The sequence below is a fragment of the Syngnathus scovelli genome, chromosome 4 (assembly GCF_024217435.2).
Source record: "Syngnathus scovelli strain Florida chromosome 4, RoL_Ssco_1.2, whole genome shotgun sequence".
NCBI lineage: Eukaryota > Metazoa > Chordata > Actinopteri > Syngnathiformes > Syngnathidae > Syngnathus > Syngnathus scovelli.
In genome coordinates, this window is record NC_090850.1 from 13,792,170 (window position 1) to 13,809,966 (window position 17,797).

Below are 17,797 nucleotides of genomic sequence, written 5' to 3' on the forward strand. Positions count from 1 at the left end.
AGCACAAACAAAGGCCGATAAAACAATCAAATTGACAGCTGACATGCACAGTCCACATGCAATAAAACGAGGCAGGTGGATAATTTGACATTGGCTTTAATTTCATAAATACATGGAGGACTCAAAACACCCAAGTTGCATTAGAAAAATCTCCCTGCACACCACCAAACAAAAAAGTCACAGTATCATCCGAGAATGATCTTATCTTGATTTAATCATAAATGTATTTATACTCGGTTTGATAAGTTAAACACAAAGTTGAAGGACTCAGCGGAATCCGTGACTCATTCTTTTTTATGAATGTTTTATTCATATGCCAGGTTTATTATACCATACCGTCTGCCATCAAATGGAAGATTTTTCTACCTGTCAGTATACATTAGTAATGGGCAAATGAAACTTTTGTGAAATCCTGAGATGCTTGGGAAAATTGTTTTGAAAATGAGTTTCATTACTTGAAGCATCAGTTACAGTGATCTCTCATGGTGAAAAACAAGATTGCAGTTGTTTAAAACAACATTGTTTTGAAAAATCTTTGACACGCACAATGAATATGTTTCATTTACAAATATAGACAAATTTGTGTATTGTATTGATGAGAGACTTCTACAAAGAAATGTCAGTTCACGATTGAAGACACAAACAAACAAACAAGGCTACACAATGTTGTGGAGTGATCTAATTAACTTTTTGAACTCGTGACCCTCATGTTTGTTTATCCTTGACAGAAGGCTTGAAATAGTTAGCACTAAGCATTCTCCGATACATACAGACTGTTCAATGTGGACAAGCAGTTCATTCTATTTTTTGTATAGTCTTATAGTCAAGTTTTTCATCACATTTGTTCATAAAATATGTACTGGTCTATGTCTTGGGGCCCGACACGGTAATAAATATCCGGAACAATCAACATTATAGGGCGTAACAAGTTAGCGTTCAGAGATTTCCTTACCAAAATACAAACAATTCGTAACATTTGATAGCTCTGACTACAATACTGTAGGCTACCGTTTTTCTAATTTAAAAAAAAAGTTATAAAACATTACTAGTATTACAAGCATACTCAGGGTGAAATAAAGTCAGAGCGCAGATTTTGCCAATTTGAATTTGTCTTACGGACAGCCACTATTTGAGGAAATGCTGTAATACTATCTTTGGCTTTCACCCCTTGACCTGCATAGGAGAGCATCAACGTCTTTAGGGAATGACATATTCACAAATGTACTTTTTCAAACTGCGACACACCTCGTCATACCACTTGCCCTGTGCGGCCACTGAAAGAGAGACACAACTCTCCCGCTTGCTTCCTGTGGGCTGCTTCTTGGAGCGGTCCCAGTTGAGGTAGCTGACGGGTTGACTATTGACGTCAACATACTGGCCTTCCTTCACTATGTCTGCCACGCCGATCCAGAAGTCCTTGGAGCCAGGGGAGCTCCTCTTTGCATAGTCTCGAAGGTCATTGTTCTCCATCGCGTCTCGCGGCGTCGCAAGAGTTCCTCCTTGTGCGATGCAGTCTTCATTAGCCTCGTGGTAGTGTTTGGGTTCCTCAACTGTGAGATAGCACTTCCTGTGAACTTTGATGCCTCTGAGGCACACTGAGAAAAGAGACACTATATTTTATTGGTTGTATCAAAAATGTAAGTTCCCCAGCCAATTGCTTGTGTAATGGTAATCTTTGTGAGGCACACTGTCCACCTCACCATACTCTTTATATGCATTTTTATGTCATCAACCAAATTAAATACATGACACAAATATTAATCACATTAGCTTGACAATAGAAAATATTAATGCATATTAAGTGTCGAAAAATATTACATCGGGGATTTTTAAAAAAGTCTTCCTCGACCCACTTAGTGAGGGATTGCGCAATCTGAGACAAGGGTTGCCTGCAGCTTGTTTGGATTTTACAAGAAAATAAATATAAAACACAGACCTGAGGATTAAAGTAAAATTATAATTTCATTTCTTCATTATGTGTTATTAATTCCCAGACTGCACATCCATGAACAGAACAAAACAAAACAAACTTCAGGCTTAAAATGAACAGACCCAATTAGTATTTTGGGGAGAGAAATGGTACCTGTCTGCAAAGCCTGCATCTCTTTAAGCAAATTCACCTCCCGCCACAACTTCTCCAGCTGGCCCTTCACATCATCGTCCTCTGCAGGTCCCCATAGAAGAAGAAAATGTTATGTGAGATCAGTATGTTTTTTTGTGATTGTAGTCTGATGTGTGATCATGGTTACCCGTTGCTCGAGGCGATACGGCCTTCCTTATGCGAGGCGGGCGTCCGGAGCTGGAGTGAAGCAAAGAAAAGCACAGTGCGACAAAAACGGGTAGGCCCAGACGTGCCATGCTGGAGGCTGCTCACACTGCTACACCTTGTGCTGCCGTGAAAGGAGTCGAAAAGTCTGAGGACGGACCGGTATATACTAGCTCTCTGTGCACTGCCACTGCATTGGCCCACATGATGTTTTTTTTCCAAACACAAGGAGGAGGTATATTGGAGATATTGGGGTGGAGGGACAAATAATGTCTTGCTTGTGTTGGGATTTGTGAGAAATATTGACTTGGGACACGGTGCACTGAGCAGTGTGTCCTTTCATTTGACAAACTGGAAACATTTTTGACTCTTTGGCACTTCCTTTCTCTGCCACATTTGGATGTGCAATGGTTGCAATTGACAAGTAACGAGTGTCACAGTCAACTTGTTGGAACACACAAAAATGAAATGTTTGACATAAGCAAGCTTGTTGGTTGGTGGAGCTGTTTTTCTTTTTTTTTTTTTTTTTGTCGAAATGTCTTTAATAGACTAAGCCATATATTATGATCAGATTGTGCATTGCTGGTGGTGGCCCAAAATTTAAATCAATAAATAAAATAAGGTACATTTATAAATAAATAAATAAAATTCTGTCATTTTATGTATAACGTTAAAAAAAAAAGAAACACTTTATGTCAACAATGCCTCAGGAATATTTAATTGGCCTCAGCATCACAAACATCAACCACAGAGTTGGGAAGCAACTATGATACAAGGACATCAAGATGATTTTGCTTCAGGGAAAGCCAAATGGAAACCAAGCTAATCCTAAATATAAAGACATCAAGCATGCTGGGAGGCAACAGTATAAAAAACCTTTTAATACGATTATTTTTTTTAATTGTGCAAGGCAGGATTTTTATTCAGTTTTTCTTCTTCTTACTTCAAATTATTCTTTGCCGTCAGTGTGTTTCTCATTAATTCGTGTCTGGCAAAAGTCTCTCTCATTCAAGATAAGACCGCCACTGCCTACATAGACTTAATCCATGTTTTAATTAATTGTTTTTTTAAAAAGTACTCAATTCCTCAAAAAAGGTTGTACTGCATAACATTTTCTCGTATATACAATATTTTTGTTGTATTTTTTCATTGTTGTTTTTATTTATTTCTCCAGTGTGCGGGTTTATCTTACACTGTTGTAGCACCGGAATTTCTCCTCTGTGGATCATTAAAGTATTATTTTATTTGATCCTACTTTAACGACATGTATCTATGCAGTGATAAAACAGCTCTTTGTTTTACACCAGGCATAATTTTTGATACAGATCTTGGAGTAGCTTTCAATGTGTACATGTACTGAATATTATGGCAATTGAGCCTGTACTGGGCACACACTGGATTGATACTGATGATTACTTTATTTTATTTAGCCATTCATGCATTTACCAGAGCATTAGGGTCAAGGGTGAACGAGCTGGAGCCTATCCCAGCTGACTTTGGGTACACCATGGACTGGTTGGTCCACAGTCAATCAGGGAACATTTCAGCAAACAACGATTATAGACTAGAAAAATGAGCCAATACCCTTCGACTGTGAGCATACATGAACATTTGTCAATAGTAATTATTTCTACTCTTAAATTATAATTATATTTATAATTAATTTATAATTTATAGTTTTATCATAATTATATTCAAAGCTGGAAAATGACAACTTCCTCAGTTGGCTTCTTTGCAGATCCATTTATTTTCATATAAACAAAGTCCACAATGACGGATTGCAAGACTGGACAAAAGTAGTTGACCACAGGTATGAAATAAAGTAAAAGCTAAATACTTGCCTTTTCCTTTTTTTCCCTCAATAATTCATGACGAGACATTGACACAAACATACGCACGAATACCAAAGCATGCACTTTTAACTTTTCTCCTACAAACATTCATATCAAATATATTTCTGCTCAATAATGATTACCTACATTAAACGAAAAATGTCATACTTACTGTATAGTCATTTGTAGCATGAACAATATTTCATTTCTATGTAAGTTTTAATTTGAATGAGTTGTTGGACATTGAACAACTTCTTTTCAATCAGTTGGCACTTGAGAAAATACATCCATGTGAAAAGCGATTCAAGTTTCCCGTTTGTCTCAATAAGTCGTCAAGGTGTTGATAGTGTTTCCTGCATTTGATATTTTTTCAAATTTTGATGGCCTGTATTGATTGTAGAAATAAACAATCTCTTAGGTCATGTTTTTTTTTGAGGCACCAGACAGTAAATACTTTGGTCAAACAGGTAATAAAAAGTCTTTCCCAACTGGCAGTCTGACTGAAGAAATCCTCATCGTCTTCTTTTTTTTTTTTTTTTTTTACAGACATTCAAATTTTTTTCCGTTTCTCTTATTTATTTATTTATTTGTCTTGTAAGATAAAAGTATTTTTTGATTCTATTGTTTTCATTTCCGTTTACATGTAACAAACAAAACCTATGTTGGTCATTTTTTTTCATCAGTCCAATCGCCACATGAATTACTAAAAATATTAACATGATTAATTTTTAACTTTTAATATTTATTAATTAATTTTTAATAGTCTCGATATTGTGCAGATGCATTTGTTGACTCGTAGCTTGACATTAAGGGTAAACATTTCAAGTATGAAACACAAGGCACACGTGATCCCATAATAAATTATGATGACGTTGGTGCCTGTAGGGTTGCTTAAAAAGAACACTCTTCATTCATGCATTTTGACCATCATTCATATTTCACCTCACTGATTGACTTTCTATTCAATCTAAAGTTATCTATTTGTTGAAAGGTAAGCAAGGTTAAATGTATATTAATCCATATTAGGAGTTTAACCTATTCACTAGATTGTGGCGAAACAAAACAAAACATAATTTGCACATCTACAAAATGCAGCAGGTCAATTCCCAAACATTCCATCTGCAAGTAACAACAGGTAACAAACAGAACATGAGTACATTACATGCACAAACACACAACTCTCTGAGCGTGACCCGACGAGGCATTTTAGTTTCGTTCTAATGGATAAAAGGCATGCGCTCTTTGCTGTCATTGTCCCCCTCAGGCTCCTCTTCCTCCTCCCCCGCTTCACTGGTCTCAGTACTGTCACTGGCCATCTGATGGGAGAGGGGGGTCAGGGGGTGGATAAAATCATTTATTGGTCCATCAGTGACCCGATAGTGAAGTTCTTACTCAACACAAAAGTACAATGACACATTCATTTCTACATTTTATATCTACATTTTACTTATCAAGTGTTGAAGCGTGGTATTTTTTTTGTCATTTTTTGTCATTTGATATTTATTGTTATTCATCATTTGTTGTATTCATACAGTATACAGTGGTACCTTGACTTAAAAGTGACCCAAGCAAGAGTTAGATAATGGCAGTGAAAAAATAAATCCCCCACAAATAGCGGCTGTCGACTTTACTGCAGTTTACTGAGTAGCTGTGACTGTCTTTGTTTACAGTATATCCACACGTGCATACCATACTTCCCCCTGGTGGGAGCTGCACAGTGAATAATTCATAATGCACACATTGTTTACAATCTCTGCTACTTTTGTTATTAAAAACAATAGATTTGGTCTGTTTTATTAGGGGACTGAAAAAGATTCACGGCCTTCCCATTCATTCGGGGGAAGAGATTTGAGGATTAAGTGTGGTGGAAGATTGAATTAAACTCATGAGTCAAGGTGCCACTGTATAAAATACCAAATTTATTAATACTATGTATTTGCATTGAATAATATTGTCACAATTATTAGTTAATGTAACACATAAATGTGTTTTCAGAATAAGTTTTAGCAAAATTGCTGTTACCAAGGGAGTAGGCGACTTCTCAACATCCAGAATGAGTTTTCCAATATTGCCTCGGTCATGAATTCTCTGCATGGCTTCCTTAACCTGACAAAAAAAGTAAATGTCAATTTGATTTTCTTCCAGTCATTTACTACAGTGGGTCACGGGGGCAGCCACTTCAGCAGAAAGCCCCTTTCCATAACTTCTATCAACACGGCCAACCAGAAGACAAAGTCTCTCTGGCATGTCCAGGGACGTCCCTCAGGCTTCCTTCTGGTGAGACGTGCCCAGAACGCCTCACTAGGATGTCATATCATCCTAACTAGATGCCTGAGCCACTTCGTTTGGCTCCTCTAAAAGTTGTCTTTACGTTGTTGTTAAACGAATTGATGGGAAAATGTCACGCTAAATACTTCTTTTATCTCATTAAAGGGTCATTACAGAATGCCCCGCTTTGTTTGGAAGCTATTGTGTCTCATAGATTCATTTGTTAAAGACAACACCAGCTTTGAGTGAAAATAGGTCAAAAACTGGCTCATGTTGCAGCACAGAATATTCAAACTAATGCATTATATATATTCATTCATTCATTCATTCATTTGTTCGTTCATTCATTTCCCGAACCGCTGCATTATATCATGAAACACTAAATCAACGTAACATGTTTATATTCCTCAATTAAAAATTCTGAAAGAAGGTGATGATTGTGGAAAAAAAAAACTAAATTAGAAATGAAGTTATGCCGCTCACGGTCATATGCAATGACGCAAGCAGCTTTTCATTCCAGCGGCAAGAAAAGGTTACCATAGTCAACACAGAAACAATTAGGCTGTAAATACTCCTTCTGGGCATATGAACAAATGAGGCCCTGACAATGCATCCCACGCCATTCTCCCCCCGTTCAATGAATGGTTGCTGCATTTTGCCAAGGTTTAATGACCGCAACAAAATAGATTCCTTCCATGACAGACAAACCTGAAGTCAGCAAGGGGAGGTTAAAAAATATACGCATACTGGAGCAATGGAGAGCTTTCCAGTGCATCGAAAGCAACAAAAGCTGCTCGTCCCCACGCTGACGAAGCTGAATCAAAAATCTATCAAAGATACCTGTAGTGAAAATTCAAAACAAACGTGCTCTATTGCTTTACTGAATGTTGATGATTCCTTGAACAGAAGTTAAATGCAACCTATGTGATAGAATCTTTGCAGCTGCAACATTTCTTTAAGGCTTGCATTGGCTGGGAATCGAACCCAGATCAACTGCTTGGAAGGCAGCTATGCTAACCACTACACCACCAATGCTACATACAGCAGCCTCTCAGCCATCAATGGTGAACAACTTTTCTCTAAAGTGGGGTAGGGAGTGAAAATGTATGAGATTGTGCAGATCTGCTTTTGATTAAATGTATAAGTAGTGCAGTTGCTCCCACATGTGACTTATACATTTCCTAAAGACTTGCATTGGCTGGGAATCGAACCCAGACCAACTGCTTGGAAGGCAGCCATGCTAACCACTACACCACCAATGCCACATGCCTGACACTATCAGTTCTCAATGGTAAACAACTTTTCCTCTGAAGTGAATGGTAGACTGAAAATGTATTTTTGAGATTGTGCAGTTTTGATTTTAGTTAATTGCATAATTAATGCAGTCACTTGCACATGTGACATATACATTTCCTGAAGAAATGCATTGGCTGGGAATCGAACCCAGACCAACTGCTTGGAAGGCAGCTATGCTAACCACTACACCACCAATGCTACATGCCTGACACGCTCAGTACTCAATGGTAAACAACTTTTCCTCTGAAGTGAATGGTTGACTGAAAATGAATTTTTGAGATTGTGCAGTTTTGATTTTAGTTAATTGAATAATTAATGCAGTCACTTGCACATCTGATATATACATTTCCTAAAGACTTGCATTGGCTGGGAATCGAACCCAGACCAACTGCTTGGAAGGCAGCTATGCTAACCACTACACCACCAATGCTACATGCCTGACACTATCAGTTCTCAATGGTAAACACCTTTTCCTCTGAAGTGAATGGTAGACTGAAAATGTATTTTTGAGATTGTGCAGTTTTGATTTTAGTTAATTGTATAATTAATGCAGTCACTTGCACATCTGATATATACATTTCCTGAAGAAATGCATTGGCTGGGAATCGAACCCAGATCAACTGCTTGGAAGGCAGCTATGCTAACCACTACACCACCAATGCTACATGCCTGACACGCTCAGTACTCAATGGTAAACAACTTTTCCTCTGAAGTGAGTGGTCAACTGAAAATGTATTTTTGAGATTGTGCAGTTTTGATTTTAGTTAATTGCATAATTAATGCAGTCACTTGCACATGTGACATATACATTTCCTGAAGAAATGCATTGGCTGGGAATCGAACCCAGACCAACTGCTTGGAAGGCAGCTATGCTAACCACTACATCACCAATGCTACATGCCTGACACTCTCAGTACTCAATGGTAAACAACTTTTCCTCTGAAGTGAATGGTAGACTGAAAATGAATTTTTGAGATTGTGCAGTTTTGATTTTAGTTAATTGAATAATTAATGCAGTCACTTGCACATCTGATATATACATTTCCTGAAGACTTGCATTGGCTGGGAATCGAACCCAGATCAACTGCTTGGAAGGCAGCTATGCTAACCACTACACCACCAATGCTACATGCCTGACACTCTCAGTTCTCAATGGTAAACAACTTTTCCTCTGAAGTGAATGGTAGACTGAAAATGAATTTTTGAGATTGTGCAGTTTTGATTTTAGTTAATTGAATAATTAATGCAGTCACTTGCACATCTGATATATACATTTCCTAAAGACTTGCATTGGCTGGGAATCGAACCCAGACCAACTGCTTGGAAGGCAGCCATGCTAACCACTACACCACCAATGCTACATGCCTGACACTATCAGTTCTCAATGGTAAACAACTTTTCCTCTGAAGTGAATGGTAAACTGAAAATGTATTTTTGAGATTGTGCAGTTTTGATTTTAGTTAATTGTATAATTAATGCAGTCACTTGCACATCTGATATATACATTTCCTGAAGAAATGCATTGGCTGGGAATCGAACCCAGATCAACTGCTTGGAAGGCAGCTATGCTAACCACTACACCACCAATGCTACATGCGTGGCACTCTCAGTACTCAATGGTAAACAACTTTTCCTCTGAAGTGAGTGGTCGACTGAAAATGTATTTTTGAGATTGTGCAGTTTTGATTTTAGTTAATTGCATAATTAATGCAGTCACTTGCACATGTGACATATACATTTCCTGAAGAAATGCATTGGCTGGGAATCGAACCCAGACCAACTGCTTGGAAGGCAGCTATGCTAACCACTACACCACCAATGCTACATGCCTGCCCTTCTCAGTACTCAATGGTAAACAACTTTTCCTCTGAAGTGAATGGTAGACTGAAAATGAATTTTTGAGATTGTGCAGTTTTGATTTTAGGTAATTGAATAATTAATGCAGTCACTTGCACATCTGATATATACATTTCCTAAAGACTTGCATTGGCTGGGAATCGAACCCAGACCAACTGCTTGGAAGGCAGCTATGCTAACCACTACACCACCAATGCTACATGCCTGACACTCTCAGTACTCAATGGTAAACAACTTTTCCTCTGAAGTGAATGGTAGACTGAAAATGTATTTTTGAGATTGTGCAGTTTTGATTTTAGTTAATTGTATAATTAACGCAGTCACTTGCACATTTGATATATACATTTCCTGAAGAATTGCATTGGCTGGGAATTGAACCCAGATCAACTGCTTGGAAGGCAGCTATGCTAACCACTACACCACCAATGCCACATTTGACCCATGCCCACTACTCAATGGTGAACAACATTTCCTCTCAAGTGACCAGTAATGATGATGTATGTTTGAGATTGTCCAGTTCTTTACTGTTTAGTGTTTTTAATTACTTGTGCTAGTAGTGCGCAGCTGACCTTTACGCAATGCACTCTATTTCTGTTTAATGCTTTGGTACAAACTACACATCAATAGATGATGCCTTCCCCACACATACCCAACATGCTAGGATATTTTTGAAATCGCTGTAAATATATCTGCATTGAATCGGAAACGGATCACGACTTTTCAGTTTCAACCAACAGATAGTATTTGAGTTGACATTTGAGATGACTCATCCTGAGTTTCACAGCATCTCTTTTAAGACTGTATGCCAAAAATAAGTCATGTTGTCATTCACTAATTGACTTATTGACACCGTTTTAAATCGCACATATCTAATTTATATCTAGATTTTTTTTATGGTTGCGGGTTGTACAAGTGCGGGCCAAGGAAGGGAAAAGTTTGGAATCATTTGATTCACACTTGAAAAAAAAAAGAAGATAAAGTGAAATGAGTCAACTTCAAGTCTACAAATGAGGAACTATATCTGAGAAGTTGAAGGTGGAAAATAGTATTTATTTAGCCTTAATAAACTGAAAATGAATCGTGTTGAAATGATTGATGTGTGCTCCATTGCTTTTTGTGTGGGAGCAAAGTAATTGTGCAGCAGGGAGCTGCACAACCTACCCACCATCTGTGGAAGAACGTCCACAGCTGACAGCATCCCACAGAAAATCACGAGAATTTGCTGTCCATGATGTGTACAGTGGATATAAAAAGTCTACACACCCATGCCAGATTTTGGTGGTACAAACAATGGCACCAGGATTTGTCATTTCCAAACTTGTAATATGGCCAATAGCCTGTAAAACATTTTAAGAGGGGACGTAAAAGTAAAGATGAACTAAAACTATGTCGTTGTACAAGTGTGCACACCCTCTTCTCACTGGGATGTGGCTTCAGAATGAATCAGTCAAATTCAAACTCTTGTTAAATTGGAGTCATCACACACTTGCTACCATTTTAAATGGCTTAAATGAAGTTTAGCCGTTCGAGTAGGCTTTTCTTCACTTTTTCTTTGTGCTTTTTGTTTTTATGCTCACAGCAACTAGTATTTGGCCACAATAAAAGTTGATTAGTTCAAACGATTTAATTCCTTTGAACAGGTCTGTTTGGATTTTTAGAGCCATAGAACATTACTTTTAGAAAAACGTCATCGCTATCTTGTTCTTTAATCAGGTAATGGTTGACACAAGCTTACTGCAGTGTGCCCAACGTCACGGGCAACCGGTCCCGGATGCAGTCTGTCTTTTGCCTTAATCCGATCTCGCCCCTGCCGTAACCCTGAACATGATTAGCAGCATAGAGGATTGATGTTTTACAGCAGACCTCTTCAATCTGATTATGATTCTTACCTCCTCCAAAGCCCACAGAGAATCAACCACTGGCTTAATCTTCTTTTGGTTGTAGAGGCACAAGAGTTTGTCCATCACTGATTTCACCAAACTGGATCCTCCCTGCCTGAAGAGGAGGTTGGGCAACGAAAACCCGGCCATGACTTTGTTCTCCTCATAAAGTTTGATAGGGTTCACCTTCTCCACCTGCCACCACTTGGGAGAAATAACAGCATGTGTCAGAGCGATATACAATTCGGTCGAGAATTGAGTGTTTTGTTTGTTGTAAAATGGTGTTAGGGGGCCGTCTGCTTCAACTGACGACGACAGATGGAATTTCTGACTCACGGATTTTGCAAAGCTGAAGAAACTCTTTGTATCCCCAGTTACCATGTTGGATGCGCCTGAAAAAACAAAAATAAAAGGATTTTTGTGCGCTGTGCAAATGTCTGGGCAGAGGTGACTGGACAATAATAACAAGCGAAGCATGAAAGCTCAGAAGGGGGAGGAACAATTGGCACCTTTAGAAATCAGGGTCCATGCAAGCATGCCTTTGCAATATAACTAGCACTAATCCTTAATTGGGTGGTAATTGTGTTGGTTAATTCATGAGGTTTGACGAAAATTAAAGTGATTAATAGGGGCTATATAAGAAGCTCAGCTGTGACTGAGAATATATTTTATTCCCAGGCTATTATTTATGTATGGGGGCATTACTTATGCAAGCTCAGACAGGTGACGGTCGGCCGAGGTTTCCATTGAAATAACAAGTTCAACTGGCCAACTACTTCTTTTCCATTAGTGTCAACTTCAGTTATTTTTCCTTATAAGGGATGCAAGAACAAGAAAGAGCGTTAAGGATGTACATCCTCCCAATAAAAGGCAATTCGGTACGTTTCTTGATTGAAGCAAAGTTCATTAGGTCATCTAGCATAATCGTTTTTTTTATTGTGTCTTTTTCCTTTCAGTCGTTTGGCCACCCCTTTGGTTGAAGTTTTCATTATAATTTCAGTAAAAATATACCAATGTGTGTTCTAACAATTGTGTTATTTCTCCTTTTCCAAAAACATTGACTTGGGCAATAATCATATGTGGCCAACAATATATACATATATATTATATGTACATATATTAAATATTATGTATTACAACGGATAGTATACAGTTAAGATGAATGTTTTGTTCAAAGTCGTACATAATGTTACAGATGGTTACAATATACATATTTTTGACAGTATAGTTCTTACCGTAGAGAATGTACGTTCCCAATGGCTTGAGCAGACAGAGGCCTTTCCCTGTGTTTTCCCCACATAGACAGTCCAACACAATGTCTACTCCTTCTGGAGATATCCTAAAAGAGTGGCAAAGTGAAGGTTCAGAGGAAATAATGAAATGATAATCAATGTGAACATTAAATAAAAAACGTATCTAAACTCATGTTTTGAAGAATACTATTGTTGCATATTAAATGAAACAACCCACGTTATTGCATAATCACAGCTACAAGTGATTAATAGCACCAAATGAACATGATTAAAAGCAGGATGAAAGGCATGCCATTCTCATGGGGACCTAAATTCCAAACTTTCTGCTTTAAAACCAGGACACCTAAACTGCTCGGCGGTCTTGTGATTCCCTTTTGTAAAACACACTCATTTAATTGTACTTTGGTCTTGATCCTGGGTGGAATGTGTGGTCCAGAGGGATGAAAGGCAAATTAATCCACCACTACTCTTGATATGTTGGCAGCAGGCATGAAACAAGTGTTCATTACAACCTATATAATATTACATCTATTTATGTATTCACATACAGTATGTGGGACAGGATTTTTTTTTGTCTCAAGGTGTATGAAGAGGAATAAGTTATGAATTAAAATCTCCCACTGTCGAAATACAGGCTATCATGAATCAGCCTCTGATTGGCTCCATTGCAGACCTCCACTGTGACGCCGGGATTAGTCCTTTGTTGCCATGGGGACTATGACGACAAACCACTAGACAGGTGAACCTCGCTCTGTGAAGTCCATTTCTATCATCACAAGCAGCCAATGTCTGATAGTTTGAAAAATATCATCAGTACAGTCCTCATATTGATTGACCGGTTGTAATCCAAGCTTACTTTTTGACTTCTTGAATGTAATCAATGTTTCTGTCAAGCAGATGAGTGACAGAATCTCTGATAGCGGAGTGTTTTGAGCTTGAGGCGATCCCAAAGACGGTGACGTTAGGAAGAGTGGAGCACAGCTGAGCCACAGCTTGACCCTGAAAAGAACAATAACGTGGAAAAAAAACGTTGATCAGCAGCTGCCAGAGTGTTTACACAACTGAGCAGAAGGCACAATTTCATATGAAATCAAAATCATACTCTTCCACATTTTATTTTTGAAAGAAAAATAATTCATTTAAAAATTCGAACTACATTTTGAATTGAAGAATTCTTTTGTTCATAACATGACATTCCAATACGAATTAGTCATGTTTCATGGTTAACGTTAACTTATTTACGATGCTGATGCTAGGTTGTATATCTAGCACTGCTATTTTGTTGAATCTGCATTCTTGTAACTATGAATCTGTGACAACTTATCACCACTACATCCATTCATAATCGTAAGGCCTATCACTTTGGTTGCGCACATGTGCCAACTAATGTGGTCCATAACTGATATCAATTGCAGGAAATGTTGTGGCCTATATGACATGGCGATTAAGGACTTACAATAGCACCCCCAGCTGAGTGCACCAGCACCGACATTCCCTCTCTGAGTTTGGAGATCTCAAAGAGCATCATGTAGGCAGCGACAAAGTTCAGGGCAAACGCCGCAGCCTCTGCAAAAGTCATTTCATCGGGCATTTTGTAGACAAACTCCTCTGGTGTGCAGACAACTTCTGCCCAGGCATTGTAGTTGGCAAATGCCATGACTCGGTCTCCTATCTGAAAGAACCAAGTCACAAACAGAGAGAGGTGGCAAAAGTAGTCACACTGTCTACTTACAGACCCTTTTGAGTGAACTCAAAGATTTGTTTCCAAACATGTTTAAAAATAAACGCAGAATATGTGTGCAACTATGTAGAACTCAATTGTGGAATGTAACACTATTTTTCCATAACTTGGGTTTCCCGGATTTTTTACTAAAACGGCGTCCAGTGACTGACTTGGGGTTATCTGGTGCAATTGTAATGTGCAGTTACTAGCTAGGTGTGCCTGCACCCCAAAAATACATCTGACAGTCTGCTGACGTAGATGCTTTGAAGAGCCTTGTTATCGGTCACACATCACATAGAGGAAAGCAGAACCGCAAGGAGGGGGGATTTTTTTTTTTTTTTTGTCAAACTCTACAGCCAGTGTGGGAGCAGGGGCTTTGCACTTTAGAGCACCACATTTCCACAGCATAGTCCTGCCGCCAGAGGCTTTAAGAATCTATATTTTTACGAGCCAAACATGTAGTTTTATCTAGACATAAGATACTCGACAATTTTTTTTTTTTTTTAAGTCATAGGACTGGCATTTGACAATTAGCACAGCATTTGAGAGCAGAGAGAATTACTCTATTTTGAGATTTTGAAGCCTCCTTTAATACTATGACTGGTCAAATTCGCAGGCTTGTAAAAACACTGTGTCAAATTCAGAAGACATATTTTCAAGTTACAATAAAGGGAACAATCTTGCTTCTTTGTATCTGTTGTGTCATTTTGATTAATCCTCCCTGGTTCATGTTTCTCCATGTCGCTGCACTCCCTGTTTTTCCACATCTCAAACGATTAAGATCCCACCTGCAATTTGCATGATTCTTACATTATTTTGTTATCGACACAGGTGGAGAAGAAAAATGCAACAATCATATTTTGAAAAGGTAAGGGGTAGAAAGTCCATAACTGTTTTCAAATCCAGGCATCACAAGTAAAAAGAGAAAAAGAAATACTTAAGTATATATAGTAGTAGAGATACCTGGAAAAAAAAGAAGTTATGCACACTATAAATATTGGTAGTTCGTTTCTGCAGACATTTGTATTCTGTATATGGTAATAAGTTGGATTCACTTAATACTCTGGCCGTTACTTCTTCATGCTGACCTACCTCAAATCTTTCTGTGTTTTCACCCACGGACTCGACGATCCCGCAGCATTCGAAGCCAGGAACAAGAGGGGGTTTTGGAGGGCTATCAATAGTCCCCTGACGTACCATCAAATCCAGGAAGTTTAAACCACTGAAAAATCCAATACATGGCATAATTGTGTGTGATGAATAATGTGTTGTGCCATAGTGAAGTCGTAATGCGACATCAATTATCATGACAGGTAGCAAATCACATAAATGGTGTTATCATTATCAAATCCTCTGCCTCACAGTTCTGAGGCACCAAGTTCAGATCTTATTATCTTATTACAGCTCCTCCAGAGATAGACAAGTCTGCCCTTACAAAGACAATAATAGCCTGTTTTGATTAACACTGTCAGAGAGGTATTCATTAGGGATGCACCTTCTTTCAGAGGGCAAGTATTTCAATCTGAGTACTTGTTGATAGAGTATAAATATTTAAAACTACTACTAGATCTCTCAATTGCAATAAAAATGTGTTTATGTGAATCAAATATTCACACGCTTGCACCCATCATGTTTACAGAGGATGACTTGGAGCATTTTTGCAAGTACAAGTGCAGACAGTGCACCTGTAAAACTGCTGATGCGTCAGTGCCACAGTATAGCGTCCACTAGTGCCAAGAAGGACTTACGCAATGTCAGATTTTTTGGGCACTAAGTATCGATGGCTGATATCAGCTGCTTCCACAAATCTTGATACTTTAAAATAAGGCAGGTATCATCTTTGTATGGGTACTTGCCCATCCCTACTCAGTATGATATGATTCAACACTCATGACACTACATGCAAAAAACAAACACATGCTATATGAATACCTTACAGTATTGTTGTACAAGTACCAGTGAACGGTGTTGTGACAGATATGTGTCGTCACCATACAGTATGTTTACCATCCATATTTATGCAATGTTATGGTCAATGAGTCACAGGGTCTGAATGCAAGGCCACATTCATTAGTCATTACACTCTCCCTAAATACAAAAGATTACAATGATATTTTCCAAAACTTTGCCACCAATTGGTATAAAAAGCCAACTGCAACAGTTCAGATAGAAATATGAATGGCTGAATTAGATTTAAATAGGTTCTAAAACGTCACTTTGCGCTCTATTAAGAAAAGACCTGTGGCTTCCACAACAATACTGTGTGTGCAACAGTAATTTATTTTAAATTATATATTTCATAATAACAATAAATTAGCACCTATGTGATCATATTTACCATGCTTTAACGCGGATCTTTACTTCACCGCGTTGAGGCTCTGGCATCAGCTTCTTGGTCACTCGGAGTTTGTTGAGCCCTCCAAAGGCTGATAACATCACCGCCCGCATCTCTTTCACATTGCCGGAAGATTCCCCGCTTTCCGGTTTCTTCCCCGCGTCTCGCTCTATCATACACTCGGTTTCTTCCGTCATATCTGCTCCCTCTTGAGCCATGTCGAAGCCCGGCTGCGTGCGTCTCTCCGCACCTCTTCACGGCTCACTGATGTGCGCTGCAGCCTGCAATAGTGGCGCTGTACACGGCTAAGGTTACCCAGCCTCACTCAGCCCGTCGTCTGGTGCTCCTTCCACTCAATCATGGATGCCCGAACCTCTCACGTTGTTGTTATTGTTATTATTAACAACATCTTGGCTCGTTGATAAGCTATGTTAATTAGTCATTTCAACGAACTGGGCGTAATTGGTGGTGCATGTGATCGCTTGAGTGTCTAGACCGCCACCTGTTGGACAAAAATGCCAACTGCACTTTAATAGGACTCATAAATCACCGTTGTGGACAGTCATTCAACAAGTGTGACGCCCTCAGGGACGCTCGGAAATCAAACATACGTCGACAGCGCATTGATTGTGTAGTATTGCACTATGGACATTGGTTCATAATCAAAATGCCCTCATACACACTGCAGAAATATTTCCGTTTATACTGAAATATGCATTACATCAGAACTTAATATAGCCTACAGACTCAAATACAAACTTTTGGAAGGCCAATTATTAAGATACATGAAAAACCATTTTGATTATTTCTTATGCAATATGGTAATCTCGAATGATGAATTTCAGCTACCCTAGGCCAAGTCATATTTTTCTCCTTCTTTTTTCTAATAAGAAATCCTCTGTGCCCTCACTAGTCAACAAGGTCTTCTGATTAAAATTGCTTTGGTTGAATAAGAACCATCTGTTTTCAATCAGAAGAGTGATATTTATGCAGCGGAGTCCCCGATGTTCTAGAGCTTGCTGTATTACTTGTAGAAATTCAGATTTACTTTGCTTTGAATGTCAGTTCAATAAAATCACCTTTACAA

General features: G+C 38.5%; 2 protein-coding genes and 12 non-coding genes across 14 annotated transcripts; all 14 read right to left on the reverse strand.

The window, feature by feature from the left end:
* Positions 1 to 80: 80 nt before the first annotated feature.
* On the reverse strand, positions 81 to 2,678 carry clec3a (C-type lectin domain family 3, member A). Its single transcript, XM_049718713.2, has 3 exons — positions 2,250 to 2,678; positions 2,084 to 2,164; positions 81 to 1,595 (listed from the first exon to the last, which is right to left on the reverse strand). The coding sequence occupies exons 1-3, from the start codon at positions 2,356 to 2,358 to the stop codon at positions 1,198 to 1,200; spliced, it is 588 nt and encodes a 195-aa protein (XP_049574670.1). The 5' UTR covers positions 2,359 to 2,678; the 3' UTR covers positions 81 to 1,197.
* Positions 2,679 to 3,994: 1,316 nt separating this feature from the next.
* vat1l (vesicle amine transport 1-like) lies at positions 3,995 to 17,215 on the reverse strand. Its single transcript, XM_049718345.2, has 9 exons — positions 16,714 to 17,215; positions 15,468 to 15,597; positions 14,109 to 14,324; positions 13,509 to 13,651; positions 12,635 to 12,738; positions 11,736 to 11,791; positions 11,409 to 11,603; positions 6,121 to 6,204; positions 3,995 to 5,414 (listed from the first exon to the last, which is right to left on the reverse strand). The coding sequence occupies exons 1-9, from the start codon at positions 16,926 to 16,928 to the stop codon at positions 5,316 to 5,318; spliced, it is 1,242 nt and encodes a 413-aa protein (XP_049574302.1). The 5' UTR covers positions 16,929 to 17,215; the 3' UTR covers positions 3,995 to 5,315.
* On the reverse strand, positions 7,330 to 7,401 carry trnag-ucc (transfer RNA glycine (anticodon UCC)). Its single transcript has one exon. It is a non-coding gene; the product is annotated as a tRNA-Gly (tRNA).
* On the reverse strand, positions 7,557 to 7,628 carry trnag-ucc (transfer RNA glycine (anticodon UCC)). Its single transcript has one exon. It is a non-coding gene; the product is annotated as a tRNA-Gly (tRNA).
* On the reverse strand, positions 7,789 to 7,860 carry trnag-ucc (transfer RNA glycine (anticodon UCC)). The gene has a single exon. It is a non-coding gene; the product is annotated as a tRNA-Gly (tRNA).
* On the reverse strand, positions 8,021 to 8,092 carry trnag-ucc (transfer RNA glycine (anticodon UCC)). The gene has a single exon. It is a non-coding gene; the product is annotated as a tRNA-Gly (tRNA).
* Positions 8,253 to 8,324, reverse strand: trnag-ucc (transfer RNA glycine (anticodon UCC)). Its single transcript has one exon. It is a non-coding gene; the product is annotated as a tRNA-Gly (tRNA).
* Positions 8,485 to 8,556, reverse strand: trnag-ucc (transfer RNA glycine (anticodon UCC)). Its single transcript has one exon. It is a non-coding gene; the product is annotated as a tRNA-Gly (tRNA).
* Positions 8,717 to 8,788, reverse strand: trnag-ucc (transfer RNA glycine (anticodon UCC)). The gene has a single exon. It is a non-coding gene; the product is annotated as a tRNA-Gly (tRNA).
* trnag-ucc (transfer RNA glycine (anticodon UCC)) lies at positions 8,949 to 9,020 on the reverse strand. Its single transcript has one exon. It is a non-coding gene; the product is annotated as a tRNA-Gly (tRNA).
* trnag-ucc (transfer RNA glycine (anticodon UCC)) lies at positions 9,181 to 9,252 on the reverse strand. Its single transcript has one exon. It is a non-coding gene; the product is annotated as a tRNA-Gly (tRNA).
* Positions 9,413 to 9,484, reverse strand: trnag-ucc (transfer RNA glycine (anticodon UCC)). The gene has a single exon. It is a non-coding gene; the product is annotated as a tRNA-Gly (tRNA).
* Positions 9,645 to 9,716, reverse strand: trnag-ucc (transfer RNA glycine (anticodon UCC)). Its single transcript has one exon. It is a non-coding gene; the product is annotated as a tRNA-Gly (tRNA).
* On the reverse strand, positions 9,877 to 9,948 carry trnag-ucc (transfer RNA glycine (anticodon UCC)). The gene has a single exon. It is a non-coding gene; the product is annotated as a tRNA-Gly (tRNA).
* Positions 17,216 to 17,797: the final 582 nt, after the last annotated feature.